We start from the raw sequence: 21,455 nt of genomic DNA, 5'->3' as shown, positions 1-21,455 counted from the left end.
TTTGAAATATTATTTTTGAAATGGACATTTGAAGTGGCTCATATTTCACTCCTAAAATCCATTCTGTGTAAAAAAATATTTATTTATTTATTTATTTTAAATACACTGGATGGATATTGATTTTAAATTCCAGAAGTACTGAACAACATTACTACCTGAAAAGGAATTTTATTTCCTCCCTAGGACAGAAAAAAATAAATCTTTTGAAAATCTTTTTCTAGAAATCCTATTCTGGTGAAAATACGGCTAGTGCTATAGCTCGTTGCTGTGCAGCCACTGCTTTGTCTCTTCTGGTGCCAGCTATCGTTGTATCATGCAAGGAGAAGGTCGAGGAAGTACTGAATATGCTGACTGCCATGTTACCTGGGAAACCAAATGCTGATGAGTCTCAAGCTGTTCAAATCCACGTGGGTCTTGCTTTGGGGATGTTTATCTCACGTTTGTGTGAAGAAAAAGTCAGGTAAGGATTACTGTGTCTAATGTGTAGAAATGACTTTCTACTTTTTCCTGCATGCAGCTTCTATGTTCTAGGGAATAAAGTAATTACAAGTCATGAGATGTTTTGCAACATTTCTTATAAGGTTTCTTTTATTACAATTGCCTTTTTCTCTCCAGCTCTGCTATTCTGGATATTTTGCTGGCATTCCTTCAGAGTTGATTAATTGTCATGATATCCCTTAGGTGCATGTGCAGCCTGGTAGTTGAGTGTACCAGATGCTCTGGGAGGCTTAACTAAAATGATTTGCAGATCTCACTTGTCCCTTTCAAATTGATAATCTGTACACTTGCGTAGTATGCACTTGCATCATGTTACCTATATGAGGATAGAGCTACAATGTTGGAAGTCTAATGGACTGTCTTTATGGTGTGTTGTTACAGCATTGCTGAAGATTGGCCTCAGTACTGGCCTAAGGTCACAAATTTTAAGTGATTTCAGAGCATCTGAGATGTAGGTTTGCTTCTGTACTAGTCCAACTTAATGACTACTGGGAAGTTCATCTGTCTGTGTACGCATAAAGTTTAACTACTACATTATCAAAAGTGTAAAAAAGATTTGGCTGCCAGTTGTTAATTTATTCTGTGAAGTTAATGTTTCTGAAACAAATACCAGCTGTTAAAGAGCATGCAGCAGGACTCTGCACTGTTCTTCATTTTTGGTGTCAGCTTCCTGCATCCAATTCACGATCATGAATTATGATGGCAGATTTCCAGAGCTAGTACCTTAAAATATAAATATAAATGAAATCCTTTTACAAATAGCTACCAGTCGACCTGAGTTCACATGTTCTCTATTATTTGCCTTCTTTCACTTTGTAAGTACTTGATGCTTGCTTGCTTCCTGGGTTTTGAACCAAGAGGCACCAAATTAGTCTAAATATATTTGTATTATTTACATAATTACATGAGTAGGTTTATCTGAAAGTAACACAAATGGCCACTTTTACTGTCAGTGCTTACAGGCCAGTATGAGAACCCATTACAGCAAGAATTAAATTTATCTAGTGACATGTTCCATCCTAGCAGAAGGTTAATGTCCTGTACGATTTGAAGAGCAGAACCATATTTCTATTTTGTTTTCTGTTCTCTTCTGTTTTGCAGTGAGTTACCTGGTCAACAGATGAACTTAGTTCTAATGAAGTCCCTAGACACGCTAGAGGACTGTTGTTTTGATTCCACTCTGGAGTACAAGTGAGTTTCTTACACTACTCATTAAATTTTGTTTCATTTTGGGCTCCTTTTTTTTTTTTTTTTTTTTTTTTCTTTTCCCATTCAAACTTTTGTTCCTGAATTTGAAGGATATAGAGATAGGGAGATTGCTTTTTCTGTGTACTTTCATTAGTGTTCCAGGTTCACTGATCATGTCAAGTCGTGATAGGAATGTTGTTTACATATATTATTTCTTTATTTCATTAGGAGAATTTTAATTTTAAGTGCTGCTTTAATAAATAATAATCAAAAGGAATCTTTTTTCCCTGAACCAATGCTATATCATGGCAAGAATCCACCAAGTTCCTTAAGAACCTGTTTAAGATACATACCACAGTCTAAATTATTTCTTGTTTAAAAAAAGGTCACTGTGACAGTAATGCTCATAAATCAGTACCCTGTCTTCAACTGCAGGCAAGAAAATAAGTGAAATTCATAATCTTTTAAAAGGGCAAAAGTATTTCAAACAGTTTCAAATGGATAGGCATATGTTAGTATGGTTCATCATCTCCCTGGCCATCTAAAGTATCCTTTAACACAGTCCCACACAACATCTTTATTTATAAATTGGAGAGAGATGGATTTCAGTGGTGGACTATTTGGTGGATAAGAAATAGGTTAAATGGTTGCAACTAGAGGACTGTGGTCAGCAGCTCTATATCCAGACCAATAACAAGTGATGTTCTCCAAGAGTCCATTCTGCAGTCTGTGCTCTGCATCATCTTTATAATAGCCCAGAGAATGGGATCAAGTGTACCCTCAGCAAGCTGAGTGGCACAGTTGGTATGATAGAAGGAACAGATGCCATCCAGAGAAATCTGGACTGGCTTGAATAATGGGCTCTTTGAGAACCTAATCAGTCTCAAAAAGGCCAAATGCGAGATGCTGTTCTTTATTTGGGGCAATCTCAGTTGTGTACAGACTGAGAGAAGAGCTCATTGAGAGCAGCTCTGCTGTGGACTTCAAAGTTCGAGTGGATGAGAAGCTGAATGTTGATGCATACTTGTTGAGTAAGGATGTAGTAAAGAGCAGATTATTAAGAATATTGAAAATACATAGTAGTCTTCCTTAAAATCATTGTGCAGAGACTTTGATTTTTGAGTTTTTTCAAGGCTGTTAACTGTTTGATTTGGATATAAGGTATTTTCGATTAAAGTTGTCATTAAGTTTTCTTATTCTACACTTGGAAACCTGTTAAACTCACCTTAGTAACAGGAGTTTAAAATGTCAGTCTTCCTTCATCCTGAAATACTAACCACTTACTTTGTTTTAGAATTTGTCTTTCATTCTGCAACATAATAATAGTTTGTGTCACTCTGTACAATGCCAGATTATGGTACTGAGAGAAGTAACAGTGTATTCAAAGATGTGTCATGATGGCAAAGTATTATGTCTAATATGCTGGCAGTGAAACATCTGGAACAAATTGGGAAATCAGAGATATCATATATATGTATGTATACATGTGTATACATAGATATTTGTGTGTGTGTATATATATATATTTGTAAATCACAAGCAAGATGGCCAAGTGAAAAAAAAAAGGAGTGGAGAGTATAATAAGTATAATTTTGGGAATGAAAAAAGAGTTTAAAAAAAAAAAAAAGCTCAGAGCAGCCAAGACATAGTTAATATTCTTTTTTTATATCCTTCTTCCTTTCAAGCATTGGATGTATTTTAGGAGTGGGACTTGTTCTTTCATTTCTGAGTCACAGTAGCCAAACAGAATCACGAGTACACGTTTCTGCTTCACTGCGAAAACTATGCACATACCTGGACAGCAGTGAGGATCAAAGCAGATGGGTACAGGAGGTATGTGACTTGTTTTATCACAGATTTCAAATTTTCATTTTTCTTTCTTTGCTGCCTTTAATAACTCAGCTTTTTACTGAAGCTTTTTATTAGTAGTATATCGTTGGAATAACCCGTAATGCAGAACAAACACTAGGAAATTGCCTGAAATGGTTAAAGACGTTGTTCTCTAAAGTGCTACTCACCTCTAGAAAGCAAACAGCAAGTTATTCTCAGAGAGCTTTCCTATTTCCTTCTTCAATATGCCTTCTGCTTCCCGCTTTGAAAGCTGTTGTCATAACCTAATATGAGTCTTTTGCTTGTGGAAGTTGCTATAGTTATGTTTCCTGTTTCCTTTTTAATTTGTGAGCTGTTCTCTTTATAAGTTTTGAAAACTTAAAAAACTGAGTGGTGCTAAATATGAGTGTACGTTTCAGTAACGTTTGCCATGATATATTCTGCTAAGTTTTTATGTGGCCTATGTGAGAGTGAGTCTGTTACCTTGCTGAGGTAAAGCTTGAGAAAGAAAGCTTATGAAACTGGAGAAGTTTACAACAGTTAACAAGAATCAGGATAAACAGGTTTTTTGTGCGCACACACACACACAAAAAACCACTCTGTATCTTCACATCCAAACTCACAGCAGCTGAAGAGCAGAGTTGTATAATCCTCTGTTTTATCAAGGGAGTTAGCAGAGTTGGAGATAGGAAATAGCTTCTCTCTCCTGAGTCTTGAAGCATTTTACTGAACTTAAACTTAGTTCGATAAGCAACTTCTGAGATTAAATGCAGCAGTTGTTTAACAGCATGAGTTAATTTTAGATGGCACAAAAATTACCTTTATCACTTAAAAATCTGTAAGATATTGCATAGGTAATTACACCAGTTAAATTTCACCGGCGCAGTAGGCTGAAATGTCTGGCATACAATCCTGTACGTAAGAGGTAGCTTTGGCCACATGCAGTGAGGGGTTCAATCTGAGCACTGCTTTTTGAAGTCCAATTATTGCTAACTCTAACTGGTAGGAGTCCTTTAATCCCTATATGCGTCCTGCTGCATAGCATTGCTGCGAAGAAGGGTGAACAATTGACACAGCTGCCTTATTGAAAGATCAGACTTAATTTCTTTACTTTTCATATCTTACTGCTAAAGAACAGAAAATAGTGCCACTATTAGTGACTGAGAAATGCAATACTAATGCTTTAAAAAAAAAAATTTAAAAAAACTTCTGCAGCCGCAGAAGTTGCTTTCTATTTGAACTGCCAAAGAAGAATTAATGATATGGTCTTCATGTTTAGTACCTAAGTAGTATAAATCCTGCTTGAGGTTTCATAGGCAGCTTCCTTTTCTGCTTGATTGTTCTGTCTCTGTTTGTTTTGTTTGCTTATTTTTTTTTGTTCTGTTTATATTTTGTGGGATTATTTGACATATCTTGTAAATAATATATATTATTGCTCTTTGCCAATGAGGCAGCACTGCAAGCTACGAAAAATGTTCATCTTCTGTTTGAATTGAAATTGAATAGTGTTGAATAACAGAATTTACTATTTTCAGGTACTTGCCTATTCTGTTGCCTGCTCCTGTGTCTCTGCTTTCAGTGTTGGAATCATAGAAGCAGCAGAGGCTGAAGAGGCCATGAACAAGTTGCGGATCTTAGTGGAAAAAAATCTGCAGGTGATGATTCAGAGTTTGGCTTTTTTCAGTTCTCTTTGTCTCTTAACTATTTAATATCTCATCCTGCTATATCTGAGCTGCTACTTGAAGAAAACTATATTAACCTACTTTGATCATTAATGAATATTCACTGTGTTCTCCATGCCATATAGTTACCTTATCATTATGTCCTCTGATGCATTATCTGCCCAATTACCAGAGACCGAAATAATAGTAGACTGTATTTAATTACATGTAAAAGGAAAGTTGATACTTCTGAGATCTTGATGTCTTTAGTCATCATTTCTTACCAATTCCTGTCTCATTTGTAATATTTTTATAAAGAAAACACATCTGCTGTGCCCTTCTGAATTTTATCTTCTTTTAATCATGTAGATCACCATAACCAGATTCACAACTTACTCCAGGTTACTGATTCTTCCTCAAGTGTTCTAAAATTATCTTCAAAAATGCATAAATAGTCTCCATATTCCATATTCAAATGTATATGCCAGAAAACGAAAGCAAACAAACAAAAAAACCAGAATCTTTTAGTGTCAAAGCCCTCTATTAGACTGGTCAATTGTTTTGAAAATTCATGTAGAAAATAAGGAATCCGAGGCCTTTGTAATTCTTTTAATCTTTGTATTAGAAAGTCTGAAAGGCCTCAGAGCAGACTGTGTGCCAAAGATCAGAAAATCTGTCATTTGACAGGAGAAAATACTTAAAATATGGAAGCATCTGTTAGCAGGACTTCTATAAGTGTATGACTTCTGTAAAGGAATAATAAATGTTTACATAACTTTGCAGTAGTAAATACAGAAAAGAGTACAGAGTTTTGTGGGAGATTTGTTTCTTCATGTGTGTCTTTCCTACTTTACAGACATCTGGTTTTGCTTTAGCTCTCGGTACAGTTGTTCACGGTTTGTCCGTTTGTGGTCATGGCAAAGCTGAAGACTTGAGTAACAAACTAATGCCAGCCTGGATAAAAGTTGTGATCGCAGAGGTAAAGGAGTTGGGATTCATATCTGAGGGTTTTTAAGAGGGCAATCTTAAAAGAAAAGTAGAGACATAAATTTCATTGTTTTTGTTGGAATGGTTTAGGAAAACCTGGGACAATCTGAATAAGCTGAGTTGTACTTGGTATTAAAAATGTGAAGTTCACTAAGAAAATCTTGTTTCTCTTCTGGCTGTTTGCTTCATGGGAAATGCTTATCTTTAGGAAGTCTAGGAGAACTTGGCATCTTTATTAATTTGGAAAAATATCAAACGATAAAATTTAGGTTACTAAGTAAATCAAGGTACCTGGTGAAATTAGGTGCTACTTAACAAAAATAGACTAAAAAAAAATGAAGATTATAGTGTCTCATTTGTTTTAGATTTACTCCCCTGAATGGTTATTTTGCTAAGTAATAAATTGCCAGTAATCCATTTTTATGATGTGGTAATTGCTTTCTCTGTACGTAAGGTATGCAGTGACTGCAGTACAGTTTTTAGATTGAACAGATGGTATTTGTGACTGTTGATGAACAGGTCCAGAGTGGCTGAAAGCCCCACTCATCATTGTGTTGTAACTGTGTAATCAGAAGATTAACATGCTTTCAATTGTTCTGCTTGCCATTCTGCTTCTATCATTTTAATTTCTCATTATTAAAACACTTGTGTGAAAGCAACCTCTAAACCTAGACCTTCAGGTGGGAGCTGAAGGTGAGTTTCAGTAAGAAAAAAATGTTTTAGACCTCGAATTCACTGGCCTATTTTGTTGAACACATACTACACAAGAAGGAAGTCATTTGTAAGAGAAAAATGTGTGACTATTTTAGATGGAGAGAGTGGGGAAGGAAGTCTCTATATAAAGCCTTTCATTCAGCAAGATGAATAATCATTCAGCATACTGGAGTCTGATCTGAAGAGATTGTTGAGATGGCAAGTTTAGTGATAACAGTTGTGGTCTTTTATTTGAAAGAAAATCCCCTTTGCTTAAGGGAAGCAAATCTGTTGTGCTGCAAATTCAACTGTGGTGCTGTGTGAGCCCGAAGATTCATTAACACTGAACTACATTTCCAGGGTTCTCCAACAATGCAGCGTCTGGCTGCTGTCAATGGGCTGGTTGCGCTAGTGGGTTCTGAAGGAGGCGTGATACAGGTGAGAACATGCATGCAGATGGTACTTTTATCCTAGAAATTTGATGAGAAGACAAGATCAAATGATCTCTCCTGCATCCATCCAGGAGCTGCCATCTACCAGGGCACCTAGTAGTGAGCTATGCTGGGTACGAACCAAGTGAGATGAATTAGTGTGTAGAATGAATCTGGTCCATTTTTCCCATCATATGGCTCATATATGTTATCACTGGGAATAAGGTTACTGTTGTGTAGGCTTTCTCCTCCTTTCCTCTGCTCCCCCACAAAAAGGCATGCGTGCAAATATAATCTGCCTTTTCGGTATTCATTCTCTGCTGCACAGTTTCTTTTCTTCACTTATAAAGGTCACTATTTCTTTCTGTTCCTTTGGCAGCTAAAATCTGAAAGCATCCAGACATCCCAGTTTCAAAGTAAGCTCAATGAAGTCATCAGAACCCTTACACAGGTAAGGAGCTAGTATATCTTTCAAGCTTTAGATAATGCAGTAGGGTATCTTGACACTGTGACCAAACAGACCACTTCTGTCCAAAGAAATGCTTTAATTTTTGTGTCCAGCTTGACTGTCAAAACATTTTTTCATTGTCTTAATAGATAATCAGTTTTTCGGGGCAGATTGGCCTTCAGACAAATGCAGCAGGACTTCTTGGACACCTTCATATGTCCTGTTTGTCTTCTACGCAAAGCAGGACATCTGGTAAGATAATTTATCTTACTGATGTGTCATTAATATGCTGAAAGGGATGCTCTCCACACTGCACCCTGCAATCTGCTTTTACTTGCAGTATCAAAGTAAGTTTCTCCGTTATGTTAGTCAAGCTTGTATGTTGCTTCTGTCTTTACTCTTTAAAAGCATTCAGGATAAATTGAAATAAGTTTTGTATTGCATAGGACAGATATGTTATCTATGTTATGCAGTCCATGCCTTGAGAGATGGTTAAATCTACTCTGTTACACTTCATAACATTTCATTTAAAAAAAAAAAAAAAAAAAAAAAAAAAAAAAAAAGGCTAACACTGAAAAACTAACAATGAGAAACTTATTCTTCAAATGAGTTAGTAGTAGAGATTTCTACGTAGTTGAAGCTGGAGATTACTGTTCTGTTCAGCGCCCTTTTAATGTGACAGTTAACACAAGTTTCATATTCTGTCAATAGATCATTGAGTGATTGGATTTTCTGCTTCTGTATAATCTGATGTAAGTGCTTGAGTTTAGATAGACACAGTTTCTGTTTTATTACATTTCAAATGGAGCTTTAAAGCTTACTAAGGTCTGACTTGCAGTTCCATCTTAGCCGTGGCTTTTCAGTTGTTTGTTGAATTTGTTTTTCAGACCTGACATTTTTCACTGTTGTTTAACTTGCCTTTGCAGTGGGAAAGCCAGTGGAAATATCAGTAGTCTTTTGGTTTAACTGCTTTGAATCACCTGCAGACTTAGTGAGCTCAAACATAGCTCCATTTGATATTTGTATTTACATAGAAGCTGGAAGTTAAACTCTCTGCTAACACATTTTAGCATATGAACAGTCTTATTGTCTTCACAGTTCCTCCAGATTTTAGCTACTTGCCTGAAAGCAGCTTTATCAGGGCAGCCATCGACTTTGCCATTGAAAGTGGAAAAAAAGGTGAGAAGGAATTAGAGTATAATGCCTAAAATACATTATGGCTTTAAAATATGACCTTAACAACCTGCTTTTATTCATAAGAGAGCTTTTCTAAGCACTGATTTGCGCTTCACTTATGCTTCACTATGCTTCTGGTCACTTTAAACATTAGCATGTATCCTCAGGTGTATTTCATCAGACAAAACTGTGTGAAAAGTGCAAAGTAACCTTTTGAAAGTATGCTGTTATGTGCAGAGTGCTAATGAAAAAGATCTGTCCAATTAAGCAAGGTTTGCTTTTAATGAAGGAGGAAATTGCTTTGCTTCTGGGAAACTGAGTTAATTCCCCATGTTTAAGTAACACAGTACATAGTAAAGGTTATCATGTCTAGCAGTTTTTTGTGTCATGCGTCTTTGGGTCGAGACATGAGAACAAACTTGGCTATTTTCGTAAGAAAACAAGAAAGCAAGCAAGAAAGAAAGAAAGAAAGAAAAATACAACCTTACAAGATGAGGAATGTCTGTAATCTATACATTGATTCAAGGGACAACAACCCGAAAAACCTTTGTCAGGTTATTAGTGTTAAACATAAATCCATTAATTACAAACAAGAGACAGCTAATTCTTGGATACAGGGGACAAAAAACAATGCAAAAGCAGCAGGTAATTTTATAATGCTCTCTAGTTCTTTACTACAGACTGGTTTTCATTGCAGCTTGAGTTGATATAGTACATGCACTTTTCTTCTGAAGCATTTAACTAAACATAAAATCAGGCTGTGGTTGAATATTCTGTTCCAGGCCCTGAATCTGTTCCAACTCAGCTGGTGAAAGTTGCACTGGCACCTATTGCTGTAGTTGGAGAGAGTCATCAGTATCCACCTGTAAACTGGGCATCTGTTCTTTCTCCTTTGATGAGGCTAAACTTTGGTAAGTTCAGTAATTTCCTGTTAAGTCACTTGTATTTGCTGCAGTACTTCTTTACTAATGCAGTTTTCATCAGCTACAGAACCTGTTAGTTGCTTCAGAAATTGTTTGCTGTTGCTCTCAAGGGCAACTTTCTAATGTTTGCAGGCATGTATTTGCAATTTTTGTGTTGGACATAAGTTGTTGTAATATAAGAAGAGGTTAGAGGACAGAACTAAGAGGTTTGGAAGTTCTGTTGGGACTAGTGGATTTGGTGAGAAGAACCCATCAAAGACCAGAAATTGTCTTAATCCAGTACCCACTGAATGCAGTACAATTGTCTGTGTTAGAAGATGCAGGTAGATCTATCACAGATTTGAACTATAGCACACCTAGCTATCGCTACTCCAAAATATAGTGTCTACTAAATGGCACTGGCTACAAGGGGAAAGCATATCCCTATCTTTCCATTGCAGCTCTGGATTCTGTGTATCTAGGAGATGACCAGTGGAGGGGCATCGGCTGGGCATCATTTAGCAGGTGGTGAGCAACTACAGTGCACATCACTTGCTCTGTATATTCTTTTGATGTTATTATTATTTTCCCCTCCTTTTCTGTCCTATTAAATGTTTTTATCTCAATGCACAAGTTGTACTTTTTTTTTTTCCAGTTCTCTTCCCCATCCCACTGGGGGTAAAGTGAGCAAATGGCTGTGTGACAGATCAAATCACAGCGCTGATTTGATGGGACTGGATAGCTTTTCTCAGGATATCTGATGGTGTTATTTTTGGTTGACGTAAATGTCGCTGACTTTCACTCATTTCCTTAAAAAACACCTCCTGTTCATAGTTCCACATTCCCTTGATTCTGCTGAGTTTTGTTTCTCTTGATTTGTGTAGTTGTCATACTGGTTTTGCAGATTGTTTTTTACAGCTAGGCTGGTCAAGAGCTGTTGCATTTAAACTGAGCCCAGAAAACTGAAAGTTTTGCTTATTTCTCTCTTTACTTGTACAGATTGACTGCAAAAGCACTAGAAACCACTGAAATGTCCAGTGTGGAACAAATACTTGCTAGATCTAGAAGAGATTTGGCAACAAATGAAATGCTTTTACTGTTAATTGGGCTGGAACTTTTGTAATCTTACAATGGATAGTAGAATCTTTTGTAAGAATATGTGGAAGAATTTCCTATACTGAGCTGTGCAGTGCATGCTAATGCAAATTTGTGTGCAACCTTATGAATAGCTGAAACTTTTTAAATTCTTGGGAAATTTTTTTATTCCTGTTTTTTGCTTAGGACTCTGACTTTTGTAAATGAGGGGAATTCCAAAGGAAATTGTATATCGGTTTTGTGGCACTGTTTTTATTAATTTCAGTGCACATGATAGTCTGTTTTCAAACATAATTTCTCTTGATTCTTCCTCCGTGTTCCTGTGGAAGTTGCACACTCTTTTATATATCTGCACAGTAATAGATATTCTTGTGTACTAATAAGCATTATTTACAGAAACTACAGCATAGGAAGTTCCGCACAAATGTGTGGAAGAACTTCTTTACAAGTGAGGGTGACGGAGCACTGGAACAGGCTGCCCAGGGAGGTGGTGGAGTGTCATTCTCTGGAGATATTCAAGACCCGCCTGGACGCCTTCCTGTGTGACATGGTGTAGGGAGCCTGCTTTGGCAGGGGGGTTGGACTCAATGATCTCTAGAGGTCCCTTCCAACTCCTATGATTCTGTGATTCAGCTTGTTTTAAAAAGCATAATGCAGTACAGTTCACCTAGCAGTCAATCTAGAAACAAAAAACTAACATAATTATGTTGAACTAACTATGTCATGAATATTTGTATGAAAAATAGATTATTTTTTCAATTTTATCAGATTCTTACATGACTATTATTTGTGGACATTTTTACAAAACTTAAATGCTTCTAAAAGTCCGCTGTGAAACTTATCTGTAAAGGTACTGCAGAAAATTTATTATAAATGTTGAGCAAGAACTATATAATGCAATATAGGTGGGATCTGTTATTTAACAATTCTCTGTTAACAATCACTAATAAATTATTATCGGTGATGTAGTACTCCAAGCTAGTGAGACAGTTTTGAATTAGTTGACAAAGTATTTTCTAACAATTTTATCCTTTCAGAGGTGTGCAAGTACCATAACATCTAATGTAAGGTCTTCTAAAGAGCCAAAGTATTAGATTCTTGAATTGTTTGCTTTGCTTGTGCACTACTAGTGAACTGTGTGATTGATATGTTTTTCTTATTGAGAAAACTGAAGGGAACATTCAGCAAGACATCTCAGAATTTGTCCAAGTGTGAATGGGTAGAGGAACATTCTTCAGTGAATGTGTTGAAAACTCTTAAGTAGCGGCTCTATAAATGGAGTTTCATCTGCAAGTGCTCAAGTAGAACGATAACCTTCATTTTATGCATTGAGAATAAAATTAAAGTTAAAATAATTCATTTCCTAACTTCTAATTTTTTTGTTTTAGGTGATGAGATAAAATATCTCTGCCTTGAACTGGCTGCAACACAAGCCCAATCATCTCAAAATGCTGCAGTGCTTTTGGGGATGTGGGTGGCTCCTCCTCTTGTTTATAGTCTCAGTGTACGTATGTCAGAAAATCCGTGTGACTTCAGCACCTCTTTCCAAGGAGATTGCTCAAATAGTAATGAAGTTTTGAGTGTCAAACTGTAAAGTGACTACTGAGTTCAGAATTCTGCAGAAATGAGTACTATTTAGCATCTGTTTCTAGTGATGGACTGGAGTATCTTGTCTGGGACCTTCAGGTTCAAGATAAACTTAAGATATACAACATTGGTTTTGTTTTGATCACTTAAGATCTTTTGCGCCTCTTTCATTTCCTGCTGCATTTCTGACAATCTAGACGTGTAAGAAGCCATGGCATATAAGGAACAAAATTGTTCTCTTCCAGTTCCTTGAGGGATGTCTTTTGTCCTGTGATTTTAAATTAATCTCCACAGGTAGATAAACACTCTGTGGCTTTTTTTAATGTATGCCCTTGATGTGGTAGCAAAAAGCAAAGTATTTTGTTTCTGAGCTCTGGTTTCTCGGTGCAGTGTGGATTTCAGGTCACAAAATGGACTCAGCCCCAGGATATATTAGTTTTTATTTTCCAAGATAATTGCAGTTTTCTTCATTAACCAATAATATTAATGGTATTAGGTGTATCATACTCCTGTGCTTGGCTGCCAATGCAAGGTCTGTATGTTTTGTTTGGGATTGCAGTGTGCAGTATCCAGGGAAAACAGCATTTTTCTGCCAGTGTAAAAGGTCTTTAGTAAGACAGAGTTCATTGAAAAGAAGTTCTTCAATTTTGAAGGAAAACAGAATTTTGCCATGTTTGAATTTCTTGTAATTCAAGCAATCCATAAAAAGAGGAAATAAATGAGACATAGTTATGGAAGAGATCAGATTTAACTGATTTAGAATGCTTTCTGAAGTGCTTTATTTGAGTTGCATTTTTTCCTTGTTTCTTTTTTTATTTTTATTTTATACTTAATAAGTTGAATGTCATATTGCTTCTGAACATGGAATAAATGTTCCATCAGAAGAGGGGTGACCAACAGGACAAGGGAGGTGATTGTCCCTCTCTATTCAGCTATTGTGAGACCTTAGTTGCAGTACTACATCCAATCTGTGGCCCACAGAAAAGATGTGGAGCTTTTGGAGAGGTCCCCAGAGGAGGGGCATGAAGGTGAATCCAAGGGCTGGAGCACCTCTCTTGTGAAGACAGGCTGAAGTAGCTGGGCTTGTTCAGCCTGGAAGAGAAGGCTGTGGGGAGACCTCATTGCGGCCTCCCAGTATTTAAAGGGAGTTTGTAAACATGAGAGAAATCAACTTTTTACACAGGTGGATAGTGAACACCATTCATGAGGGAATGGTTTTGTACTAAAGAGGGAGATTGAGATTAGATGTCAGAGAGTTTTTTTTTTACTAAGAGTGGTGAGGTGCTGGAACAGGCTGCCCAGTGGGGCTGTGGATGCCCCATCCCTGGAAGTTGTCTAAGGCCAGGTTGGGTGGGGCCCTGGATAGTCTGATCTAATGCTTGCTCTAGTGATTGGCAAACCTGCCTGCAGCAATGGAGCTGGAACTTGGTGATCCTTGTGGTCCCTTCCAACACAAGCCATTCTATGATTCTGTGATTATAGAGTTAGAATATGAAACTATGTGAAGATCAGATTCTGTTTTTAGCACAAGAGGAAATTATTTGTGTCCTTGAAACATACTGATTTATATCATGTGGTAAAAAAATCACTTAATATCTCAAAGCAATTTAAGAATTTGTTTTGGTCTGTTAGATGATGAGTGATACCTCTGCATTTGTAGATTGCTTCTATGTAGTACAGGGAACACCAGTGAATTGAAAACTAATCCCAAATATGTAGATGAATCAGAAAGACCTAAACACACAGTGAAGATAATCTGGAAATTACAGCAAACTTTAAGACACTCATATCTTCTATCCTCTTTTTAGATGAAAGCACAGAAATACCTTTTGATGTCCCTGTCCCTGTGGATGAAACATGTTGCAGAAGACAAGCTACAGGCTTTTACAGAAGTGTTTCTGATACAGCAATTTGAAGTGAACCGCACAAAAAACCCAGAAATTTGCCAGTGTGTTTTACAGGGACTCATGCAGGCAATGAAAATTCCAAACCCTGTCCAGTACTGCTGGGGCTTTTTGTGCCAGGCTACTGAGAAAATATTTGAGCTTCTACCAAACGAAATTCAGGTAAGGAATAACATATGAGACATATAAACTTTGAATGGTTATTTTTACTGATGTAAAATCCCATCTTTTTGCACTGACTCATCAGATTTGAAACATGAAGTAGGATGTAAAATTTTTAGTGAGAGCAGTTATGATTTCTGCATAATTTCAATTGACATTACTTTCAAATATTCTGTTGATTGAGTTGTGAGGCCATTTTAATACGGGTTTCCCTCTTAAATAACTTGGTAGTGGGAAAACACAGTAGTGGTACTGAAATAAATAGTACTGAAACAGAAGCAGAGAACATTCGGAGATGTTCTTTTTCAACAGAGGCTTCAGCATCTTGCAGTGATGTAAAGAACTACCTAGATACAGAAAATATCTGCAAGGAAGGATTTTTAAAAGTTTCTAAAAGTGTTTTAGTATATATATTTATTTATGTATGTATTTATTTATTTATTCCTACATGAAGTTCATTGAAGTCACTAATAAAGTTCCCAGACATAGTGGTTTTAATGAAGAAGAAATCTGGTGGTAGATGTCCAAATGTACATTTATTTTTCTCTTGCAGAGAAGTGAACTGGAGATGTATGTCAGTGTAGCAAAATGTATTTCAGAAATGGCTGATTCAGAGATTGATCGCATTGTCCAAATCTCTAAGGTAATTATGGTTTTCTCCTGGCCTTTAATTGCAAAATTAAATGAGATAAGCATAAATTACTTTTTTTTTTTTTTTTTTTTAATATGAGAGTTTGGGCACTATTCTACAAACATCAGAGAGAGAAGCAAAATTGGTCAGTCCACATCCAAAACTTCATTAAGGCAGTTAAGTGCTGCTGATTTCACCCCAGGACTTTGAACTGGACTGTTATTTAGAATCGGAGTGGTGTTAGATTTTCTTAATCCAGTAGTGCAAAAAAGTCTGTAGCCTCCCTGTGTTAGCATAACCTCCAGCTTGAAGCAGATTGTAAATGCATCCTGTTGAGAACTGCTGGATTTTTTTCTTTAGTTAAAAAGTGAAGTTCTTCAACTGAACTGCTGAATTGTCTTTCATTCATGACCTAATTTGCTGTGTTTGTATTCATGCTCAGAGTGTTTCCTGGTAGACAGATAACAGTGGAAACTTTCAGCTTCTAGCTCACCACATCAGCTAGCATTGGAACTCTTAGCAGCTGAAAAATACTATATGCTGAGTAAATAACCTGTGTGGAAGGAGTTTAGAGCAGGTTTTTATGAATCCATGACAAAATGCTTTGCTATTCCATCTACTGATCAGAGAGAGTGAATCGGTATTTAAATAGGTCAGGAAAGCTGAACCGTCATTTCCTTGAGCTCTTTATTTAGAGGAATAAATCGTATCTTTCTGTTTCCACAAAATAAGGCATATTTTGACTTAATCTTTTCTTACATTTGGTTTGCAGAGCAATGTGGAGAAGGCCATCTTCACCAAAGTGTATTTGATTTCTCAAGGCAGACTGCCTTTGAAGAACTTGAGTGCTGTGATTGATACTTCAATAGGTTATTACCAGAAAGAGTCTATAGTATGGATGTTCTTGCATAGTTTCTATCACTCCCGTATTGTGAGCCATGAAAACACCGGTAAGGCCAGCCTTAAAAAAGGATCAACTGCAGTATCAACGAATACTAATGGGTCTGCTCTGATATTATTTATGTAATTTTAAGATAATCTGATGCAATTGTTTTCAAACTTCTCCACACTGGAAACTTCTCAATCTTCAGAATCTTTCAGCTTCTGAAATACTTCTAACAAATGCTGTTATGTTTTTCTCCATTTCTTTATCGTTCCATGGATCAGCAATGAGTCACTTATCATAGACAAGTGATTTGCTGGCTACAGCCATGACTGCATCTTGTGTCTCTGAGTTGCTCTAATCTTTTGGGTATTGTTTGAAATACACATAGCACATCAGTGACCACTGTCAGTGCAAACCTGCTGCTTCATAGCTAGTATCTAATTTAACAGTGTGAGACAAAGTAAGAGTGTTTTAGTTCCATTGCCTTGACTGTATTTTAAAAGACCCTGGGGAGGTTTTAGGTTTCAGGAGTAGTCATGTCTGCAGAGCAGGCTGCCATTACATGAAATTGATCTTGCTGAACATTTCTTTATCTACATGTGCAGTGTGCTGCCTACATTACAAGCAAAGGCTTTGTACTGTGCAAGTGCCTGTATGCCTTCTGCCAGTGGCAGTCATGAAATAAACGCGATAGTGGTTGCTGGTTGTTGTTCCTCCAGTTGTTGCCATTGTGTTTCCTCACCCTTGACTTTTAAGGAAAAATAGCGCATTGTGAAGTTTAAGTGAGCCAGTATTCTTTTTCTTTTAGGAGTGATGAAAAGGATGGACTGGCTGCTGGACTTGATGGGCTACATTGGAAATTTAGCGTACAAATCAGCGCCTGTACAAAATGTTGATCGTAAAGAGGTACGTGCTGTGAAAATAATTTGCAGTTTTCAGGGAAAAAAAGTTATGTTGGTGTAGTTCACATTCTTTCTCAACACTGGATATTGTTCTCTTTGCTTTCATATATTAGAAGACTTTCAATTTATGTTGCAAATGTGCATTTAATAATAACCATAAAATCTAAATTGTGAGAAATGCTATAGGCAACTAAATATAGACCAAAAACTTAACTTGCTGTATATAGATTAAAGGAAAATCTGAGTTCACAAGTAGAGCTGTCTAAGGAGATTAGAGTTCTGTGCCTGCTGTTTCTTTGGGAGGGCTTGGACAGTTTTAAAGTACTAATACTGTTAATGATAATGCCTGTTCAGCCATTAGTCTTCTGTCTTAGGGTAACAAACAAGCTACATGTTACGTGTTGCATTGCTTCAATATTTGTCAAAGGTTTCAGCGCACAAGCCTGACACTGGACAGTCAGGTTACTGTAAAAATGTTACCTGCCCATTTTAATGAGATGTGGGTAAGCATTAAACTAAGGCATGGCTTTGTAAGAGTGTGTTTTTGCTTCTCTTTCTGTAGACAATTTTGATTGATTTTGAGTTGGGAAAAAAAAAACAAACAGCCTAACGCTACTTCAATCCCTTGAGAATATTAAGAACTTTTTAGTTGTTACATTTTGAATCTCAGGTGGATTTTCACCTGATTACTTTGAGTAAACCTCCATATGTTATTTCTTTTTTTTTTTTTTTTTTTTTTTTTCCCTGTGTTACTCATTTAATGAAGTGTACTTTTACTTTTTTCCTCTTTAGGTTATAGATTTTCTACTGTGGCTGTTTGCAGGTTTGGTGGTGTCCTGGGCTGACCATAGTGCACCATTACTGCTTGGCCTCAGTGCCAACTGGTCACCATGGAAGCACCCAACAGTATTACCAGAATTGTCAGAGGATCGAGTTGGCAAGCACCCCACTGACAAGCTTGCTGTGCAGGAAACGCTCACGCTTCTTCCCAGTAGCATTTCCCTTTTGCTAGCTAAAGAGCCTTGGAAAGAGCAAACACAAAAGGTAAGATTGCACATACTGGTAAGCACCTAACATGTGATCTTGCTTTTCTTTATTCATAATAGATATTACTTATCTCAAAATATATGACTGCAGTTTCTCAAGTAAAATTAGATATAAGGAACACTCTCCTTGAGGGAGAATTGGGTGGTGGTAGCAAGTTGGTCTTGTAAACTCTAAAAGGAAGGCCCAGTAGAGCTGGACATCACCACTGTGGCAATGTAGGGTAATCAGCAATCTTTGTTTGGAATGTTTCAGTTTCATTTTTTTTCCAAGTATTTCATTAAAGTAAGTGTAAACAATTATGCTTAATTTGGCAAACCTATTGCAGATTACTTATCACTGAGATATGTGGAAATAGTATGAATCCATAGATTGATAGCTAGAACCACTAATGATTGGTTCCTGCACACTTTTGTGCTTTGAGTTCCCACTCAAGTCAGAGTTCAGAATACAGGTGAAGTGTAGGAGTGGGGTATTAATATGCAAATACATGATTTAGGCTTTAGGGAAGAATCTGACACCATGTTCTGACGATCATTCCAATAAGGTTGAAATACCATGTTCTCCTGCATGTTTTTCTTACTCTGCTAGAAAAACAGTCAGGAAATGAGAGTTTAGAAGAGAGACAAATACAGTAAGAGTAATGATGGATTCGCCTTAAAACATTTGGACAAATACAAAAGAGTTGTATTAATAAAGATGTAAGTAGGCAAGAGAAAAGGGCTTACTGTGCCCTCTTTCCTACAGAGAATTATTGCTTCCATGGTAGGATGGAATAAAAGTACCAAATCAAACAGTGGAAGAAATTACACTAATGGTGAGATGCAGTTTGGTTAGTTTGGGCAGAAGCTTGATTGGCCACTACCTCTAATGAGGTAAATGTTCAAATTTAGCAGCAATCTGATGTTGCTTATCAAACTGAAAAGAATGTGTAGTGTTTAGATACTGAGACTCTTTTAATTCTCTCTCTTTTTTTTTTTTTTTTTAATTTTAATCCTTAGTTTATTGACTGGCTTATCAGCATGTTGGAAAGTCCTAAGGAAGCATTATCAAAATCTTCTACAGACCTGCTGAAAGGTATTTTTAATTTGTTCCTTGTCTTTCCGTAACTAGCAATAACAGTGAAAAATCCAGTTATTAAAAGGAGCAAGATGAATCCATGCAATCAGCGTATGTAGGAGAGTTGTAATTTGTCTGTAAGGGGACCTTCACAAGCAAGACAGAGTACCTATCTGTGACTCCTTTTTAAAGACTTTGCTGTCTTATCTGCTGCCTCTTGTGATACTGTAGTGAAGATGTAAGGAACCAGTGGTCCCAAGGTAGATATCTGGTCCTACAAGAGTATTCAGTGATAGATCTGTCAACTGTTTTTGAAATTATACTTTTAAAAATAAACATACTATTTGTAAAACCTCCAATTCTAGAGTAGAAATCACAAAACAGAAATTATTCTGATGCAACTGAACTGTGGGGAAGGGAGAAGAGACAGACAGTGACAGCCCAGAATAGTTGTCTGACTGGTGTAGTGAGCCACAGAATGGTGGAATTGGGTTATTGAAATGAAAGATATAAATATGGGGGATTCACAATATTTTGAATTACAGTAATATAATTTGACCCTACCTTGTACTACATTGGTCACTTTGAGATGTAGAAGTGTCATACAATCTATGCAAATGATTAAGGGGATACCATAAATACTTTATGATGAAGGAAGTGTGCTTTTTCTTCTTTCCATTAACATAGGGCACTTCATTTGAATCACTTGGTTTGTTGGACCTAAGCACAACTTCTTGTAAGCTGCTTATAAGTTGTTTGCTTTTCTAGGATAACTGGCCTTGCTTTTGATAGTCTTCAAATTCTAATCACTCTCTGATAAATCTAAAGATTCCCTGACTGTATGCTTATTATCTTCAGTGGACTCAAGTTTAGTATAGCAGAAACATGCTATGGATGTTTGGATGTTGGGAAGTTGGGAATGGATGTTGGGAAATCTTATGTAGTCAGAAGATTCTGATGCACACAGTTATATTCTCAGTATGCAGTGGCTGAGATGAGTCGATTCCCTCCTGGATGACTAGAACATGAGTAGTTTGGTAACCAGATTCTGCTTAAATGCATAATCCTTTTGAATCAATGGATTGCACTGTGAATCAGTGAACTGACCAGAGGATGCAAGACCTTGTACCTCATCCTTCTGTCCTTCCCAGTACCTCCTAACCCCGCTATCTTGGATCTATGGTCACTGAATTGAGGCTTCCTGCAGACTAGGCTGATACGTGCTGCTTCAAATTGATGATCTAATGAGAAAGTGGTGATGTTATTTCAATGGAAGACATGCCATAAAGCAGGTGAAAGGTCTCGTACAGCATGACATTTCAGAGGTATGTAGAGACTAGTACATCTGGGAATAGCAGAAGTAGCATCAGAAGCTGTCAGGCTAGGAAATGAAAGTCATGAAAAGAGCCAGTAAAAGGGGAATTGAATCTATACCTGTTAGTAGAATGACTAGGAAGAATTCTTGCACATACTTTTCATTCTAGACTGCACATATGAATGTGATTTTTTCTTTGTCTTCACAGTTACACTTCTGGCCTTGAAATCGCTTGCAGAGTTCAAGAAGAAAGCCGTGTGGACTAAAGCTTATGGCTGGTAGCTGCATGCAGCGCATTACCTCGTGAAGAAAACTGAAAGCATAAAGTTACAATTCGGGCATCAAGGAAGACAAATTCCAAAAATGTTTCCTGTCAGAAGTTTCTCAGTTCCTTCCCTCCTCTCCCAAAGACTCACATGATGAAAAAAAAAAAAAAAAAAAAAAAAAAAGTATATTTTTCACTAGTGGAGTCATTCTCCTACAGACTGTCTGGCATGGTTTGAGCTGTGCTGGATCTGAATGAGAAATATGCTGTTTCAGTTAAGCTGTTTCAGTGACAGCTTGGAGCATCAGAGACTGGAGTGGTGTGTGTTCCGAGCTTTGTGGAGCAAATGGGAAAGAAATAAAACATTACAAGAATTGTTTGGATGTGGCCTATATGCTGAAGTGTGTTTTAAAGCCTTGAATGAGTACTAGTTTTCAGCTGATAACACTTCATACTAATAATAAGATGCCCTTGTGCAGCAGTGGCACCACAGCAGAGGTACATAGGATACAGCTCCTGAAGGGGTGTAACGTGTGCCAGTTTTGCAACAGCTTTATTGAGACTGTTTAAGTAAGTCAGTGTCTGCAAGGACATGGGGAGCCCCCGGCTCCAGGATTGTTGCAGTTTTCCGTCCACTAAAAGTTGTTCTTGTGTCCTTTGCACAATTTTGTATGTGAGAAGAGCTTTACCTCTGCAGTCTGGGGGAGAGAGGACTTAAAGGACAAAAGCTGTGTTTAGCAATTGTCCTCACTAAACAAAAGTTAACTGACAATAACTGCGTGTGTACTGGA

The 21,455-nt window shown here is 37.1% G+C and overlaps 1 protein-coding gene across 4 annotated transcripts in view; it reads left to right on the top strand.

Moving 5' to 3' along the window:
• Window positions 1–21,047, top strand: part of FOCAD (focadhesin) — an 86,603-nt gene extending 65,556 nt beyond the window's left edge. For all 4 annotated transcript variants that reach the window (XM_015849089.3, XM_015849086.3, XM_015849088.3 and 1 more), the window contains 18 exons: window positions 222–460; window positions 1,600–1,689; window positions 3,372–3,519; window positions 5,052–5,171; window positions 6,034–6,156; window positions 7,218–7,295; window positions 7,668–7,739; window positions 7,886–7,988; window positions 8,835–8,915; window positions 9,695–9,823; window positions 12,298–12,413; window positions 14,305–14,562; window positions 15,116–15,205; window positions 15,966–16,143; window positions 16,888–16,985; window positions 17,774–18,025; window positions 19,027–19,102; window positions 20,608–21,047. In XM_015849089.3, the coding sequence (XP_015704575.2) occupies window positions 222–460; window positions 1,600–1,689; window positions 3,372–3,519; window positions 5,052–5,171; window positions 6,034–6,156; window positions 7,218–7,295; window positions 7,668–7,739; window positions 7,886–7,988; window positions 8,835–8,915; window positions 9,695–9,823; window positions 12,298–12,413; window positions 14,305–14,562; window positions 15,116–15,205; window positions 15,966–16,143; window positions 16,888–16,985; window positions 17,774–18,025; window positions 19,027–19,102; window positions 20,608–20,681 (2,325 nt within the window). In that variant the 3' untranslated portion in view covers window positions 20,682–21,047. The remainder of the gene's footprint in view (window positions 1–221; window positions 461–1,599; window positions 1,690–3,371; window positions 3,520–5,051; window positions 5,172–6,033; window positions 6,157–7,217; window positions 7,296–7,667; window positions 7,740–7,885; window positions 7,989–8,834; window positions 8,916–9,694; window positions 9,824–12,297; window positions 12,414–14,304; window positions 14,563–15,115; window positions 15,206–15,965; window positions 16,144–16,887; window positions 16,986–17,773; window positions 18,026–19,026; window positions 19,103–20,607) is intronic.
• Window positions 21,048–21,455: the final 408 nt, after the last annotated feature.

This window comes from Coturnix japonica, chromosome Z (assembly GCF_054131305.1).
Source record: "Coturnix japonica strain WE chromosome Z, WE-NBRP24, whole genome shotgun sequence".
Lineage (NCBI taxonomy): Eukaryota > Metazoa > Chordata > Aves > Galliformes > Phasianidae > Coturnix > Coturnix japonica.
Note: the sequence above shows the minus strand (reverse complement) of the source record. Positions and strands in the feature narration are given on the sequence as shown.